This window comes from Thalassophryne amazonica, chromosome 13 (assembly GCF_902500255.1).
Source record: "Thalassophryne amazonica chromosome 13, fThaAma1.1, whole genome shotgun sequence".
Classification (NCBI taxonomy): domain Eukaryota; kingdom Metazoa; phylum Chordata; class Actinopteri; order Batrachoidiformes; family Batrachoididae; genus Thalassophryne; species Thalassophryne amazonica.
The window spans coordinates 54,893,832-54,912,542 of NC_047115.1; the positions used below are offsets into that span (position 1 = coordinate 54,893,832).

General features: G+C 40.9%; 1 protein-coding gene across 1 annotated transcript in view; it reads left to right on the top strand.

Annotated features, from left to right (window-relative positions):
- Nucleotides 1-18,711, top strand: part of prim2 (DNA primase subunit 2) — a 51,412-nt gene that overhangs the window by 24,961 nt on the left and 7,740 nt on the right. The window contains exons 9-12 of the mRNA XM_034185167.1: nucleotides 4,100-4,172; nucleotides 4,507-4,692; nucleotides 16,684-16,810; nucleotides 17,073-17,155. Coding sequence (XP_034041058.1) covers nucleotides 4,100-4,172; nucleotides 4,507-4,692; nucleotides 16,684-16,810; nucleotides 17,073-17,155 — 469 coding nt within the window. The remainder of the gene's footprint in view (nucleotides 1-4,099; nucleotides 4,173-4,506; nucleotides 4,693-16,683; nucleotides 16,811-17,072; nucleotides 17,156-18,711) is intronic.

Below are 18,711 nucleotides of genomic sequence, written 5' to 3' on the forward strand. Positions count from 1 at the left end.
CTACAAGCTTTGTGAAGCGCTTTGAGACAACTCTGTTGTGATTTGGCGCTATATAAAGGAAAATAAATTGAAAAAATTGAAATTGAAGCTTTAGCTGTGGTTTTTGAAATGCTTTAACAGTCTTTTCAGTCTTCATGAATGTCATGTAGTTTAATTGTTCTGAGTTAATGCATAGTTTAAAATTAAAATCATTCGAGGTCCTGCTTATATGTCATATCTGTTATGTCAACATTATCATTGTCAGTTCAAATGAAAGGTTGAATCTAGGATCATTTAAATGTGCATTTTTGAGTTGTTTTTTTTTTTTTTTTTTTTTTTTTTTTTTTTTTTTTTTTTTTTTTTTTTTTTTTTACTTCCAGGAGATGCTGAAAATGTATCAATAGATACAAAATTAATTTGGTTTCTGGGGCACTGCGGGCCCTAAATCCCGGCTCCTGTGACTGCGCACCCCAGACCCCCTGCAAATTTTCCTCCGATTTCACAATTTTCATTTCACAGCCCTGCACTTAGTACTCTGTGTTCAGCCACTTCAGATTTTGATTATTTTATTGGGAACTTCTGTGTGACAAAATTGTTGAATGTCATTTAATTTTCAGTTTCTGTTGCGTTGCATATTAATGCAACTTTAAAATTTTTATTTGCATACCAGTCAGAAACACTGGTTTAAAATTATATCAAAGTTAAGAGGCAGTAATTTCAAAGAGCTAAGACTATTTGGTCGAGTTTCAATAATAATTGGCTGATATAAATTTGAAAAGAGTTTAATCACTATTATTGCTGGAATTTACCAGATTCATAATCAGAAAATAGATCGATGTTGAGGCTGTTCCACAATACAGGAGTAAATGCTACCCACTGGTACTTTGAGGGGAAACAAATTATTACACAGTTTGTTAAAATCTTTAACGTTTAAATTTAACTTTTAAATAAACTCCTGTAATAACAATATTCAGTGAGTCAGAATGCAGGAAATAGTGTTTCAAAGGTTTATAAATTTAAAACTTTTCTCGGGCGGGGTTGCCCCTGGACCCTCTTACAATAGTCGCACCTGTAGCGCTTATTGTGTGGCTATGCCCCACTAAGTTTCTCCTATGCTGTGGAAAAAATCCTGGTGAGAACCCTGTGTTGCAGAGCTTAGTCTGTTTAATGACCCATGGCTGCATTTAATCCCTTTTACCTTACGTGTGTTTAAAAATAAAATAATGTGAAAACTGAAATTGGACGTCATAGTCCGATTAATCCAACTAAGATTGGAATACTCCATTTTAGATTTTTGCTTTTTTCAGGTTAAGGTAGTCAAAGGTTGTGTTTACTTGCATTGTCTTATGTCCTTGTCCTTGTCTTATGTCCTATTGTCCTGGTCAGGTTAATATCAGAATGTTGTTGTCCATGAAAGCACAGCTATTGTAAACTATGGTGGTTTAGCTTTTCTTTTTGTATTTCATTGTTTTGTGTGTTTTTCTCCACAATTTCTGAGCATTTGTACAGTCCATATATTCAAAGCAGTGTTTGTCACACAACGATTGCCCTCAAACAGAGTTTGATCCAATTCTGTTGAATAACTTGAACTTGATGTTGCTATATACCACAAGAAGTGCTGCGCTAGCTGAACTAAGTAGTTTACTGTAGCAATGTTTTAACGTTTGTACTTGCAGTCTTCTGAATTAAAAGTGTAGCCATGAATAACTGAGTATAGCAGGTCATCTTCCCTGATTGTGGATGCGGATTAGTGGGCAGGTTGTTCAGGATTAGTGGGTGGGCAGCTAATCTCTGGTAGGGGGAACATTGATGTAAAGCACCGCCACTTGGGCCTCAAGGAGTTGCCAAAGTCAACAGACCTAAAAATCTATTGATCCCTCGTAGCTTTGTATGTGCATTTACTTTTGTATCTTAGTCACTGAAAATTGACCACATACGATGCATGTTGACAAAGCCACATTCTCTGCAGCTAAAACATGCGTACTTGTGGCAGCAACCAAATTCAAATTGGTCAGGATAGTGAAATCTTTGCTGGTCTTTTAAGCGTTTTGTGCACACTATCTTTGTATCTTCTCTTTGAGGCTGCAGTAAATGAAACACTAAACATTAACATAGTAGCCAATAACTGTTTCTGATGTAATGGTGGCTTCCGCAGAGAAGGACGCTACACTGTCTTTGTGTGGTACTTGAGCTTTTCTGTCACTTGTTTACATAGCTGGTAAAATGGTAAATGGAGTGGATTTATATAGCACTTTTCCATCTGCATCATATGTTCAAAGCGCTTTACAATAATGTCTCACATTCACTCCATTGTCAGGGCGCTCACTACACACCGGGAGCAACTGGGGGATTAAGGACCTTGCCCACGGGCCCTTAGTGATTTTAAGATAGGACAGCCATGTGTGCAAATGAGCCCTGCTGTGTGAAACAGTTGACCCTCCCCACATTTTTAAAGACAGCAGTACTCCCTGCGTTACGTTGCATTTAAATTGGCAGGCAGTAGTTGCCTTCCAGACATTCCTCTAGGAAACATGTTCAGAGCTTTACAAGGGGCCCTAACCAAGAATGTGGCCAGGCTAGACTCAACATGCACTACCTTGAATGGGAAAGTGTGTCCAAAGTGTTTGACTGGTACAATATATTCAGATTTGACTGCATGGAGAGTCATTAGACAGGTTAAAAGGTTCCAACTGTCATTCCTTCTGCTTGATAGAAAGGTAGGAGGTAGTATGGTTGGGGGGTAGTGGCCAAGGTGGGAAGCCTTAATTATAGCGCCTTCTAATGTCTTACTTTATTATTGGAATGACTACATCAAGGAAATATTTTCATGAAATGTGATGATGTTTGGCTGGCCACTAGTAAGTGATGAAAATCTTAATGCAGTTCATCTTGCACCTGTCACACCATGACGATTTAGCCAGCATATGCCGACAGTATTAAAAACACTGGCATACACGGGCGTACATGTGATAAGTTATGGGTAAATTTTGTATAAGTTAAGAGCACGTTGAAGCATGCTGACATACGTCAAAAAAGTTTGGCTGTGCACAATATTTGCGACGTATCCCAGTGTATGTGTCATACGTGCTGCATACATAGGCCATAGGTTGTAGGTACGTTATGCAATTTTTTTTTTTTTTTTGACGCACGTTTCTTTTAAGATACTCATAACTCAAAATACGTCCATTGATTGGCTGAACAACTGAAAGCTGCAGTCCTCGTGTGAACAGTTCAGACTGTTGCAAATATTAAAACCATTCACACACGGAGTAAATATAAAGTGTATATTACTTTACCATTTACTTCTTACAGAAATGTTTTTTTCCCTTTGCTTTTGTTGTTGTTTATGCACCAATGACACTAGATCCAATCCCTTGAATGTGAGGTTACTTGGCAATAAATTCCATTCTGATTCTGAAAATCTTACCTGTTTGTTTAGATTCATCATCACAGCCTGACAAAAACCTATCCACGTAAAGCTTCCTCATTTTTGGAAAATGACGTCTGAAAATACTTTAGTTCCTTGTTGTGGCTGAATCAATGTAGCGTTTTAAAAGAAGTCCTGCTATGTTTTGTCTCTCAGCCTGAAGCAGAGGATGCCAATGCTTTGTGTTACAACAAGAAAATTAACTTATTTTAAAAGCTGAAAGAATCACAGTACCTCATTCATTCACGTCAGCGTTTATGACAGGCATCAGTTGATTCTTCAACATTATGCATGCGATGAAAATAAATACCATGAGCCACCAAAACTAAAATAAAATTAATTAAAAAATGTTAAATTACTCTGTGTGGAGGGGAGAGGCCACGTGGCAGCGTACATGTGCTCATTGATGTGCTCGTCAATATATATGTGCTCCGCCTGCCAAACAAGGGTTCTGCCGGTGGTGGAAATGCAAACCAAGCCAGACGTAACTGTTCTAACCCGTATCAACTCAAAGCGCTGTTTAAACGGGGCTGTCAGCACACGCTGGCTAAATTCTCATGGTATAACAGCTGCATAATTTACTCAACATATCCAGTGCATTTTTCATACATCTGCATATGCTGACTAAATCATCAAGGTGTGACAGGGCCCTTATGACCGCAATCCTCATGTTTTCCTTATTTGTTGTTTTAGCCACGCCTATGTGGGACAGGATTACAGCATCCAGAAAAATGTTGGAAAAATCTCTTTGGAGCAAATTGATTCAGTAAGTTACAATGATAGACTACTCTTTCAATGTTAATGTCTGTCAGAGGAATTTGTTTGTAGAAAGGCTGGTGTGCATGACGAGAAAGTATAGTTGCATACTTATCCTTGTCCCTTTTGATCTAGTAATGAACAAGAATAAATGCCATCTTAATTATTCTGTAATGCGATTAGTGGCATTATGAGAGGAAAATGAGTTGTTGTCTCCACTTATATACTGAATATTTAATACACAAAAAAATGAGTTGTTACAGTGTTTGTTCTGCTAAAGCAGTTTATAGATGGACAGATTGAGGTTCTTAATCTGATGTTTTGTTAGTGATTGTTGTGTCCAGCTTTCAGGAAAATCCTTTCCACTCTGCATGAGGCACCTTCATCAGTCCTTGAGAGAGAACCACCATCTTCGCCATGGTGGCCGAATGCAGTATGGTCTCTTCCTCAAAGGCATTGGCCTCTCTCTGGAACAGGCACTGCAGTTCTGGAGGTCAGAGTTCATTAAGGGCAAAGTGGATGCGGACAAGGTATGTTAGGCAACACTAGTGGCCCCCTTTTTTTGATGCTATATTTTATTTATTTATTTTGGTATTCAAAAGTTCATCCGCGTGTTTTTTTTTTAAATCTCACCGCAGTTTGTCTGTAGAACCAAATTAAAATGAAAAAGATTTCAGGCTGACAGGACCATTCTTTTAGCATTCATGAGCATTGAGTCGCAATCTAAATCAGTGAAAATCCTCACAGAGCCACACTGCACTGACTGCAGTCAGGGAGGGAGAGAGCAAGAGGCCAAAATTATGATTAAGATCTTCCTACGTGCATAATTATGACGACCTACATTGAAAGTCCAATCAAAAGCACCCATTAATGCATGTACAGCAGAATTAGGCTGTTTTCCATTGGCTTTACCAATTCAGAAGAGAATATTAAAATTCTGTATGCCTCTAAACAACAGTCCCAAGAACATGCTCCAGTGTGAGCCATTAAAGGAGCTGATCCCTGCAAAAGACTCCTCTGTGCCAGCTGGTACTGAAGCTGAGTAACACGACAAAACGATAGACACCGAGATCAGTCCAGCTCAGGGGCCTCTTGTACAAAGACTGGCGTGGATTTCCTACTAAAACATCACATATGCCAAAACCCAGAAACTGACGTAAGCACAAAAATATTCAGATGTATCAAAGAGTGCTTACGTATGGATCCATGAATGTTGCGTTTGTACATCACAGTCAATGTGGAATTGAGCACACATGGACCAAGCTCTTCCCTTTCCACACCCCTTTCTAAATATGCAAATCTATGTAAATAGGCCCTGGAGCTGGGATTCCCCATGCCATTACTTCAGTCAACATGAACACAGAAAGGAAATTAAACCGAATATGTACTGGGAAGGATGTGTTTCATCTTTTACACATGAAACTGTAAAAGAGTTAGTGGGGAGCATGTGGGAGGCTAAAGCACTGTTGGCACAGGCCAGTGCGCGCACACACACACACAGACGTTAAAACAGTGAGGGAGGCCACCGCCGACAGTGTATGATGTCCAAGATATTACACACTTTTTTTTAACAAATACTAAACACAGGCAGACAATCAGGGGCTTGTTAAGAAGGTGTAGTTTCACCATCGAGAAACAAAATAAATACTAATAACAAACAACATATTTGAATGCGCACATGCCCAAATCTGCCTGCGCTAGTTTTCACCTGGAACAATTACACGAATAGCCCAATGCATTTGCGCATCACATGGGATGTGAACATAACATGAGCATAACTCAGCCACATGGGGTGTGCAGCCAGTACATTCTGAGTGCCGGTCCCAAGCCCGGATAAATGTGGAGGGTTGCGTCAGGAAGGGTATCCGGCGTAAAACAAGCCAAACCAACTATGCAGACTAAGAATCGAATTTCCATACCGGGTCGGTCGCAGCCCGGATTAACGTCTGCCACCGGTGCCTTTGCCCAACAGGGTGCCGGTGGAAATTGGGCTACTGCTGGGCGAAGACGACGAAGAAGAGGAGGAGAACGTTTCAACAAACAGCGGGAGTAGAAGAAAACTAGAAGGGTGGAAATGACAGTGAGGACTTTGAATGTTGGTAGTATGACTGGTAAAGGGAGAGAGCTGGCTGATATGATGGAGAGGAGAAAGGTAGACATATTGTGTGTGCAAGAGACCAAGTGGAAGGTAAGTAAGAGCAGGAGCATCTGCGGTGGGTACAAGTTGTTGTACCATGGTGAGGACAGGAAGAGAAATGGTGTTGGGGTCATTTTAAAGGAAGAGTATGTTAAAAGTGTGTTGGAGGTTAAGCAAGTGTCTGACAGGGTGATGAATGTGAAGTTAGAAATTGAAGGGGCGATGATGAATATCATCAGTGCATATGCCCCACAGGTAGGTTGTGAGATGAAGGAGAAAGAAGATTTCTGGAGTGTGTTAGATGAGGTGGTGGAGAGTGCCCAAGCATGAAAGAGTGGTGATAGGAGCAGACTTCAGTGGGCATGTTGGTGAAGGGAACAGAGGTGATGAGGAAGTAATGGGTGGATATGGTATCAAGGATAGGAATGGGGAAGGACAGATGGTAGTTGATTTTGCAAAAAGGATGGAAATGGCTGTAGTGAATACCTACTTTAAGAAAAGGGAGGAGCACAGGGTAACATATAAGAGTGGAGGAAGGTGCACACAGGTGGACTACATTCTTTATAGGAGATGCAAGCTAAAAGAAATCAGAGAATGTAAGGCGGTGGCAGGAGAGAGTGTCGTTAGACAGCATAGGATGGTTGTTTGTAGGAAACAGCATTTTAAGAGTTTGAAGAGTGAGAGCTCAACAAAGGATCAGATAATGGAAGCTGAAGGAGGAAGACTGTTGTGTGAAATTTAGCGAGCAGGTGAGAGAAGCACTGGTTGGAGGGGAAGCAATTTTGGACAACTGGAAAAGTACTGCAGATGTGGTGAGGGAGACAGCTAGGACAGTACTGGGTATGACATCTGGACAGTGGAAGGAAGACGCGGAGACTTGGTGGTGGAATGAAGAGGTCCCGGAAAGCATAAGGAGAAAGAGGTTGGCGAAAAAGTTTTGGGATAGTCAGAGAGATGAAGAAAGTAGACAGGAGTACAAGGAGATGCGGCATAAGGCGAAAAGAGAAGTGGCAAAAGCAAAGGAAAAGGCATATTGCGAGCTGTACAAGAAGTTGAATAGTAAGGAAGGAGAAAAGGACTTGTACCGATTGGCCAGACAAAGGGACAGAGCTGGAAAAGATGTGCAGCAGGTTAGGGTGGTAAAAGATGCACATGGTAATGTGCTGACAAGTGAGGAGTGTGTGCTGAGAAGGTGGAGGGAATATTTTGAAGAGCTGATGAATAAATAAAATGAGTGAGAGAAAAGGCTGGGTGATGTGGTGAGAGTAAATTAGGACGTACAAGAGATTAGTAAGGAAGAAGTGAGGGCTGCTATGAAGAGTGGAAAGGCAGTTGGTCCAGATGACATTCCAGTGGAGGCATGGAAATGTCTAGGAGAGATGGCAGTAGAGTTCTAACCAGATTAATAAAATCTTGGAAACTGAGAGGATGCCTGAGGAGTGGAGACAAAGTGTGCTGGTTCCTATTTTCAAGAACAAGGGTGATGTGCAGAGCTGCAGTAACTACAGAGGCATAAAGTTGATCAGCCACAGCATGAAGTTATGGGAAAGAGTAGTAGAAGCTAGGCTTAGAAAACAGATGAAGATCTGTGAGCAGCAGTATGGTTTCATACCGAGAAAAGCACTACAGATGCAATGTTTGCTCTGAGAATACTGTTGGAGAAGTACAGAGAAGGCCAGAAAGAGTTACATTGTGTGTTTGTGGACTTAGAAAAAGCTTACGATAGGGTGCCAAGAGAAGAGCTGTGATATTGTATGAGGAAGTCTGAAGTGGCAGAGAAGTATGTTAGGGTAGTGCAGGACATGTACAAGAATAATGTGACAGCAGTGAGATGCGCAGTCGGAATGACAGACTCATTCAAGGTGGAGGTGGGATTACACCAAGGATCAGCTTTGAGTCCTTTCTTGTTTGCAGTGGTGATGGACAGGTTGACGGATGAGATCAGACAGGAGTCCCCATGGACTATGATGTTTGCAGATGACATTGTGATCTGTAGTGCGAGTAGAGAGCAAGTTGAGTCTAGTGTGGAGAGGTGGAGATATGCTTTGGAGAGAAGGGGAATGAAAGTCAGTAGAAGCAAGACTGAGTACATCTGTGTGAATGGGGGGAGGGAGCCCAGTGGAATAGTGCAGTTACAAGGAGTAGTAGTGGTGAAAGTAGATGAGTTTAAATATTTGGGGTCAACTGATCAAAGTAATGGAGAGTGTCGTAGAGAGGTGAAGAAGAGAGTGCAGGCAGGGTGGAGTGGGTGGAGAAAGGTGGCAAGAGTGATTTGTGACCGAAGAATATCAGCAAGAGTGAAGGAGAAAGTTTACAAGACAGTAGTGAGACCAGCTGTGTTGTACAGCTTAGAGACGGTGGCACTAACAAACACAGGAGGCAGAGCTGGAGGTTGCAGAGCTGAAGATGTTGAGATTCTCTTTGGGAGTGACAAGAATGGACAAGATTAGGAATGAACATATCAGAGGGACAGCTCAGGTGGGACGGTTTGGCGACAAAGTCAGAGAGGCGTGATTGAGATGGTTTGGACTTGTGCAGAGGAGGGACCCAGGGTATATAGAGAGAAGGATGCTGAGGATGGAGCCACCAGGCAGGAGGAGAAGAGGGAGGCCAAAGAGAAGGTTTATGGATGTGCTGAGGGAGGACATGCAGGTGGTTGGTGTGACAGAGGAAGATACAGAGGACAGGGTGAGATGGAAACGATTGATCTGCTGTGGCGACCCCTAATGGGAACAGCCGAAAGACAAAGAAGAAGATGGGATATGAACATTGATGGAATGAAATTCTTTTCTATTAACAAAAACAAATTTATCGTGTGATGGCACCATTATAGCAGTATGGGTACAGTCAGCTCCATGTACATTAGGGAAACCCTGTTGGAATGTGATCACATTCCAACATGAAATCGATGTACCTGGATGCCATTTGGAGGATTGCATTCCACAAAGCTGGTGTGGCTCAGCACAAGGTTGACTGGCACACTCCTGACCGATCAGCCAGCTCACGCTGAAATGCCCCTGTTGCCAGCAAGCCCAGCGTGGTCAGCGCCTCTGTGGGCACAGACAGGCACCTGGCTCCTCGTCATATTGCACTCTGGGTTGGCCACAGTGCTGCGTGCAACTCCAGTAACAGTGGCCTTGTTAATTGAAATCGGCTTATGAGCAAATAATCATCATTTTCAAGTAAATCCTTGTATTCCCTGACTACACACTCACATTGCTCACCATTTGCAAGGTCCTCTAACAACGCTAAGGCAGCCATTGTTAATACCATTTTACGTATTACTTTGCACATGCTTGTATATCCACCCATATAATTGCAAACACATGGGTGCATTAATTGTTCATAAATATGTCTCTGATGAAATATGCATATGCCAGCCAGGCTTTTTGCGTGACGCACCACACATTTCCAAGGTCATTTCACTTTTGATACATCTGAACGTCAGCATGGAGACGGATATACGCCACATTTTAGTGCATACGCAAGCTTTGTACATGAGGCCCCTGCTTCCCAAACACCAACTGGAGTCAACAAAATCATTAATCAAGCAAAAGGACTATTTGGAACATTGGAGAAACCAAACTACCACCCAAAATAGAATGAGTACTTATGAGAACCTAAAGAGCGACAACGAATTGGCAGAGTATGTCATCTGTCAGAGATACGAAGCAAAGGCAAGTCAGATGGGGAATGTTTTATGACAGATGTACTCCTGAGCTGTAGGGGAAGCTCTGTAGCGATGAATGCAACAACAGCAAAAAAAAAAAGACGAATCTGAAAAAACTGACCAAACTTGCATAGTTCTCCTACAACTGTTCACAGAATCAAATCCTTTTGTCTTTGGATGACCCTCAGTCATTTCACCACCTTTGCACAAATCAGGGAGTTGTATTGTTCAAACACAGAGACACAGGACCAAAAACTGTATCCCTGCGTGCATGGCCATGTGTGGGAGTATTATGAGACATTGCATAAATTTATTCAGTTTAATGATTATGTTGGGCCAGCATGAGTGGAAGTAGAAAATATAGTGATCGTCATACACCAGCTGACAAGTGAGCCTGTTGTTTACTGTCAATGTTGTCTAATATGTGTACGGAAACTGTTACATCAGAGTGAGGGTATCATTTTGTGAGCTTGATCACAGCTCTCTAGTTTGATCATTAGATTGTAGTAGATATAATGTTACACTGTCTGCACATTCAGTTTTAAAACATTTCTTTGTAGAATGTTGAGATCCTTCTCTCACAGACAAGTAAAATTGACCTTCATGTCCACCAGCACTGTGCGATTAGCAACAAAGCTTCACAAGCCACTTGGTAATCCTGTCTGTCTTTATATTATGGCCATTGCACATTTCTATATTTTCGGCACTCAAATAGGTAAGCAGGTGTGAATGTTTTCAAAATTTATATTGAATGAATAAATTAAAAAAATTCCATTGGTTTTCTTATCACTGTGGTGCATGCTTAAAAAAAAACTAAAGCTCATTTGGCATTTAATCTCACATGCACGTTTTTTTTTGTTTTTTTTTTCTTTTTCATCTTGAGTGCTGATCAAAGGCCACACTGTTAAATAGGGGGCAGTGCTGTGCCAAATCATTTAAATGTGTTGAGATATCCGGTGCCACATTCTGGCACCTTGGTGTTTGTAGATGGGCCTTGATCCCTCAGCCTTGTTGTCTTTGAAAATTGGTTTGTTGTATTCGATCACATGGCTGCCTGCCATCCTGCATCACTCCATACCGTCAGTACGCTGTCAGAAATCTCCAGGCATGTTGTAGGAATATTGTGAGTGTCTTTGCAGCTTTGACCACAGAAAACAAATGATATAAAGTCTGATACACAAACCTGCTAAATGCTTAAAGGTTCTGTCACATCTTGACAATTTAGCCTGCGCATGCCGTCCGTATTAAAAATGCTGGTATATGCTGGCATATGTCTTATAAATTAATGCAGCTGCTACACTGTGACAATTGACCATCATATGCCGACAGACCCCTTTCCACCGAGTGGTGCGGGTCAGGAACAGAGTAATTTGACATTATTTTATTTTATTTTGTCTTGGTGGATTATTTTCATTGTGACCAGAATGCGGGGAACTGATCAAAGCCCCAATCGCGCTCTGATCGGTGATCAGACTACGACACTGACCTCCTATGACAGACACACTTGGAGCAGAAAAACCACCAAGGAACTTGCTTTAAAACGCTATGTTTCCAGCCACGACAAGGAATTAAAGTATTTTGAGCCGTCATTTTCCAAAATCAGGAGGCTTCATGTGGATGCATGTTCGTCAGACTGTGATGATGAATCTCACTGAAATGAACAGGTCAGAATATATTTACTCCATGTGTGAATGGAAGTGGTCTGTCTGCCTGAGGACTGCAGCTTTCAGCCAATCAATGGACAGCATTAATGGACGTATTTCTACCTATGAGTAAATTGCAAGAAACGTGTGTCAACAATCGCATAACTTGCCTACAGCTTGTATCCCACATGTGTGGGATGTATGAGTCATGCGCTGGCATGCATTGAAAATTTTCACCATGCCAAATTTTGGCTTTGAGAGATCATTGAGTTGATTGACAGAGATTAATCAGTTTGTCCTTTCAACTCTAGTAATTTGTGTCCAGTTGTATTCAAGTTGCTTTTTCCCCCAGATTTCACTGCTTGTACGTCTGGAGAAATTCAGTTTTGCTGTCATTTAAATGCATCAAATGGGCTTTACTTACAAATCATGGCATATTTTACTTGTATCATTTAAAAAAATACACTCATACATGTAGGTACTTTTTAAACACTTGATTTGTTTTTTATTACAAATTGTGTTCTGATACTGGTGTGAGAAATGAGGCATATGAGGCAAGGTTACACAACTCTGGAAAGGGAAAAACAATGAGTTTCAGTCTTTATTTGTGTAGAAGTTTGGAAACAAATCTTGTACACACCGTGCATATGATGAATGACATTACTGGTGTTAGAGGTGTAATATTCTCCTCAAAGTATAACTTCAGTACAAAGTTTATTGATGTGACTATAATAAAAAAGAAAAAGTTTTCTTTGTTTTTTTTTTTCTCCCCAGTGGAGCTATTCAATCATTTCACATTATCTTTTGTACTGTTAAAGAAACACAACCACCAAATCATTTCTTTGCCCTTCTCACTTCCAAGACCAGTCTGACGTAGTGACTGTCCTACCTTCAGTCTCAGCTGTCAATTCAGTATCTGCTCGTGTTGTGCGTGCAGTGTACTTAATTCACATTACAGCACTGATTGGTGTCCTGTTCCTGACGCGGTTTGTTTCGCCGTCTGCAGAAAACTGATGGGCTCTGCACAAAACTTCGGCTCTTGTTCCACAGCAGCGGCAGCACAATGGTGCTGACCAGATCGCAGCTCTCACAGTGATGTATGTGTTGTGTCAGGGACTGCACTTTGTGGCAGGCTGCACAAAGCCGGCTCATTAGTATGCGACAGGCACAGAGGAAAAGATTGGAGGCGGCGATGCTGAGAGGGAAGCCTGGAGGAAGAGGCTATGTAATATTAGACTAGAGGGGGAGAGAAAATTGATGAAATCAACTTGATCTATCCATTTTTCCTGCCACTGAAGTTAGCCTCTTCGTTTAGAGAACTGTCTGTTTGTACCACATTAGTGTTGTGTTGCCTCGGGGCAGCGCTGCTTTTGAACTGCTTGTATTACAGATGTTAACTTGAGGTTAAATTAATTTCCAGTCGCTGACAGCACGTTCACATTCTGGACATGGTTTCTCTCCCCCCCCCCCCCCCTTTCCAACAGCAGAATAATTTGAAGATACTTAATAAGATGCTTTATTTACAAGTTTTGACCATAGGTAATAGGACAGCAGCAACAGCAGCAAACAGAACATAACCGAACATAACAGTGTCAGGAGTAGATGTTGTGTTTGTCCCCTCAAGAGGTCAGCACCTTTTCAGATTTATGAGCCTCTTTCAGATTTTACAGGTCATCTTTTGAAAGGTGGGTGGAAAATCTTTACACCTTGCTGAGCACTGTAAATGCAGCTTATAATTTAAAAACAGTAGCTACAACAACAACAACAACAAAAAAAAACCCCACCCCTGAAACCAAACTGTTTGAGGTGTAGCTTTATCGTAAGGTTTCAGAGCTGCAAGAATTTAATTAATCGCTGGCTATTGTGATAATCTCTTATTATGTTTCGGATGAAATTCTCTTATTTCAGTTTCATAAATGTTTTCAGGTTTCTTTATTAGGATTTTTTTTAACTCCTCTGAAAAGGAATATCTTTGGGTTGTAGTGGGCTTTGGGAAACACTGAGTGACATTTTTCACCATTATCTGATATTCTGTGGCCGAGATAACTAATTGAGAAAATAATGGACAGATGAACAGTTAATGAATGTAACTGTTAGTCACTATCCTATTATTATTATTATTATTATTATTATTATTATTAAACCGACTTTGAAGACACTAGATTTAATTTGCTAAAGCACAGACTTAGCCAGAGTACTTACCTGGAAAGTTGAAATGTTGAACCCTCGCACAGCAGTTTTCTGCGATGCCACAAGCCCCAAGCATTAAAGAATGTCGGAGGCAGTGTAACAATGGAAATCCCTAAATAAATAGCATTATATATGGTAAAATTACTTTATATACTTACGAAACAACAATTCCTCAATGGCAGAGGAGGTGATGGCTTGTAATCCAAGGCCTGTGATGGAGGATTTAGGCTGCAGCAGGTCCTCAGAGCCTGATCGTCAGATTTCCCCAGTCATCAGACCAGACTGAGGATCTTTCAAGGACTGTGTTTGTCAGCTTGCACCGATATTCCCTCTTTAAACAAATCCACAGGCGTCTCTAGATTGACCCTAGATATAGATATACACACACTTTTTACACCTTGGCTAAAATCACTGAAATTCAGTTTTCCTAGAGTGCGCAGTTTTTTTTGTTTTTTTTTATTTCTCTTTATTTTCCGATTGTGAAAATCATACAAGCAAAAGATGCAAACATAACATTGGAAAAACAAGAGTACTCTGGGAACACAATATCCCCCACTGGCAAATGCTGCTTTGGTAAAAGTGCTTGCTACATTCTGATAACATTTCAAGGACTTGTACCAAGTTTCATGAAATTTCTCTTAAGTGTGAGAGTTGATTTCAGAATGCAGGCACCCACTTATGAAACTGATGGAGTCTAGATTTGTTAATCAAATGCCATAACTCTGTTTACATGGGTCCAACACGAACAGTATTCTAATATGCGTGTTACCAACCTATAACAAGAACTTGCACCACGTTTCACGAAATTTCTCTTAAAAGAGGGAGCAGAGTTGATTCAGAATGCTTATATCCTTTTTCGGATGGACGTGCAGACAGACGGATAGAAATCACCGCAGCATCATCCCCCTCCAGGCCTTTGGTCAGTGGGGGATAAAAATGTATGATGTCATCCCAGAGTGGTAACTCTAGCTAGGAGAAGGGTAATGAAGGGTTTCACAGGTCACAAAATTTAACCATCCTCCAGTCATAATGAAAGGTATAACACATTGTTTGTCTCATCATAAGTAAGTCCCTTCGGCTTCTCCCTCATTTTTCATGCATACAGTACACCGTGGTGTGCAAAAAATCAGTTCGTTTTTGCTCTTGTTGTCACATAACGTTGGACATTTTTAAAGATATTTTGATTAAACAAAACTGCTTTCTTTGCACTTATTTCTGACCATATTAAAATGTGTACATAAAATATAGGGGTACCAACAATTTTATCCATGTTTGTATTTAGTTTAATTTGTATTTGTATTTATTTTGTTTAGGTTTGCGATTGTAGACTAGTGTTTGTAAGCAAAAGGTAAATTCTGTTCATTTGTGTTTTACATGAAAGAAGAGAAAGTTAAGCATGGTATCAGCTCAGTCATGTATTTAGATGACGTAAGATGTTTTTTGTTCTCATTTTGTATGTAATAAATGCAGAGTTAAACACTTACGTTCAGCCACAGGATGACGTTATGCGAAAGAGCAGTAGAAGCTAGGCTTAGAAAACAGGTGAAGATCTGTGATCAGCATTATGGTTTCATGCCGAGAAAGAGCACTACAGATACAATGTTTGTTCTGATAACACTGATGGAGAAGTATGGAGAAGGCCAGGAGGACTTACCTTGTGTGTTTGTAGATTTAGAGAAAGCTTTTGCCAAGAGAAGAGTTGTGGTATTGTATGAGGAGATCACAGAGAGGAGTGGCAGAGAAGTATGTGAGGGTAGTACAGGACATGTACAAGGTTAGTGTGATAGTAGTGAGATGTGCAGTAGGAATGACAGACTCATTCAAGGTGGAGGTGGGATTACACAAAGGAACAGCTCTGAGTCCTTTCTTCGCAGTGGTGATGGACAGGTTGATAGATGACATCAGATGGGAATCTACATGGACTGATGTTTGCAGATGACATTGTGATCTGTGTTTAGAGTAGAGAGCTGGTTGAGTCTAGTCTGGAGAGATGGAGACATGCTCTGGTGAGAAGGGGAATGAAAATCAGTAGGAGCAGGTGTGTGTGTGTGTGTGTGTGTGTGTGTGTGTGTGTGGTGTGTGTGTGTGTGTGTGTGTGTGTGTGTGTGTGTGTGTGTGTGTGTGTGTGTGTGTGTGTGTGTGTGTGTGTGTGAGAGAGAGGGAGCCCAGTGTGGTTACAAGGAGTAGAAGTGATTAAATACTTGGGGTCAACTGCCCACAGTAATGGAGAGTGTGGTACAGAGGTAAAGAAGGGAGTGCGGGTGGGGTGGGTGGAAAAAGGTGGCAGGAATGATTTGTGTAATGATTTTTGTTCCATCTTTGATATAACGTGCCTTCTTGGGTCATCAAAACTCAATCTACTGATTTTACAGTCTGACTCCCCCCAAGTACCTATTGTAACTAGAATTTATTTGTAGTACACAGATACACAGATTTGCATGTTAAAGAAGGTCACTGTGAAGATTGCACACGGCACGATGCTCCTTAGACAAACACTACACACTGGCATCTTGCTGGGATGGAATGGGATAGAAGGTAATGTGAAGTGGATTTGGTGTACAAACACAAGAATATTAAATCAAGGATCCTAAGTAAGGATCCTCCTTATGTGTTTTGTAGATTGTTTGCTGTAAGGAAATACAATCTAGTCAGAGTACAGGACAAGAGGTAAAAGCAATGAGGGAAAAGATGGTCATATCAGAGTTTCCATAATTTAGCTATCTAAACTGGTGCCACCAGTACAGCAGGTTCTTACTAATGACTCTATATTTCATCAGGTAAATGACTTGTCAAAAATGGCATGATATATGGCAATGTCTCTTCATCCAGCAGTGTTCCTCTCATACGCTTATCCTCACTGATGCCTTCTCTTTCTCTGTAGTTTGACAAAGCGTATGCCTACAGCATCCGCCACATGTACGGAAAAGAAGGCAAGCGGGCAGACTACACCCCCTACAGTTGCATGAAGGTGATTTTGTCAAATCCACCCAGCCAAGGCGACCATCACGGTGAGTTGGCGATTGTTAGAAGTGCTTTTTAATGCTGGGATACGCTGTTCGGCTTTCATTGTCAGCATTTTTAGTTAACCATGCAGAGCATGGAGACTTTGAACACATTTCACAGTCAACTGGAGAAATGTCTTCCATTATCAATATTGTTATCAGTGCAGTATATATGGATAAAATTGCACTTTATATGGATAAAATTGCTTAATTTTGTCTTCACATTTTTGTCTTCACATTTTGAAATTATATATTTATTTATTTTTAGGTTGTCCATTTCGACACAGTGACCCAGAATTGCTGAAACAGAAGCTTCAGCACTATAAGGTGTCTGCAAGTGGAATCAGTCAGGTAGGTCACAATTGCTACAGCAGCAGCTGTTGACATGTCTGGCCATCGCAGCTGCAAACAGACTTTTGGCGGACAGGACCTTACAACTGTCCACTGTGATGCGTGTATGTGTGTGCACTTACTGTCCTCATGTGGAAATACATAAAAACATATATCACTTTTGCGATGGCCTGTAGAGTGGGAATGGTACGCACATTGACAGGCTGTCCCAGCTGAAATGGGCCATCAGTTCATGTGGACACGCAGCATGTGGATCACGAGCTGTGATCTGACAGGACATGCGTGTTAGGCCGGACACTGATGTAACCACACTATCACATTGAGGTTTCAGTAAATGGAATACTGTCAGTTTTGCAGGGCTGGGAAAACTCCTCGGATCCGAGGAATTCCGCAGATTTCATCATGGGGAGGAGGGGGGGTGTTAGTGTTGTACTCTGTAATTGTGATCGCCACTGATTTTTTTTTAAAATGCCTTGTCGCAAAGCGTTTCCTTTTTTTACGACATTGGGCAAGTTTTGTAAGTTAGCGAACACTGATCTGTATGTTACAGATACAAATTTGTGTCCTCGGATCCGCGGAACTTCGTGGAGGAAAAGTGCCACTCAAAGCGTAGCGGTTACGACAGTTGTCGTAAAGCGGGACTGGTTGGTTGCCGCAGCAACGCTGTGTGGCTCCTGCAAGACACTTAAGCTAAAAGTAGCATGTGGACATCGCAAACTTTTAGAGCTTTCAAGTTTTTAAAAGAAGAATTTTGCAGCATGTCTGTGCCACGGAGCAACATCAGACAGAGGAAAGATGGCAAGAAAGATGGTTTGAGAAAGTTTGATAAGGACAAGAATCCATGGAATTGTCGCTGGCATCATGAACACATCTGAAAGATAAATGGGAAAAGCGAACTGTGCCATCAAGAAACACGGTAAGAATTTTTCGCTCCCTGGAAAATAAGCATTGTGCTGTTCAAGCAGGATTTTAGACAAGATTATGTAACTTTTTTATTAATAATCTAGACTTTCTTTCATTGGAAAAAATCCATTATGGCTTTGAATGGATTTACAAGAATTTACACAAAATGTAAATGAGTTTTTATTAATGTAGACTTTTTTCATGGGAAAAAGACACTGGCTTTGAGGGGATTTACAGGAATTTACACAACAATGTGACTTTTTTACTAAAAGGTGTGTTATTGATATTTTACCATGATTTTCAAAATATTCTACATTTTCAGTGTTCATGAATATCATGTAGTTTAACTGTTCTGAGTTAATGCATAATTTGGTTTACAATTACAAGGAAAATCGTTCCAGGTCCTACTTCCACGTCACGTTTAAACATGATCATTGACAGTTTAAATGAAAGGTTGAATCTACGATTATTTAAATATGTACTACTTTTGAGATTTTTTTCTTCCAGAAGATGCTGAAAATGTATCATTAGATACAATATTAATTTGGTTTCTGGTTCCCCATGGGCTCTAGACTCCAGCTCAACCCCCTGCGAATTTTCCGCAGATTTCACAATTTTAATTTCACAGCCCTGAATTTAAAGCTGGAAGGTTT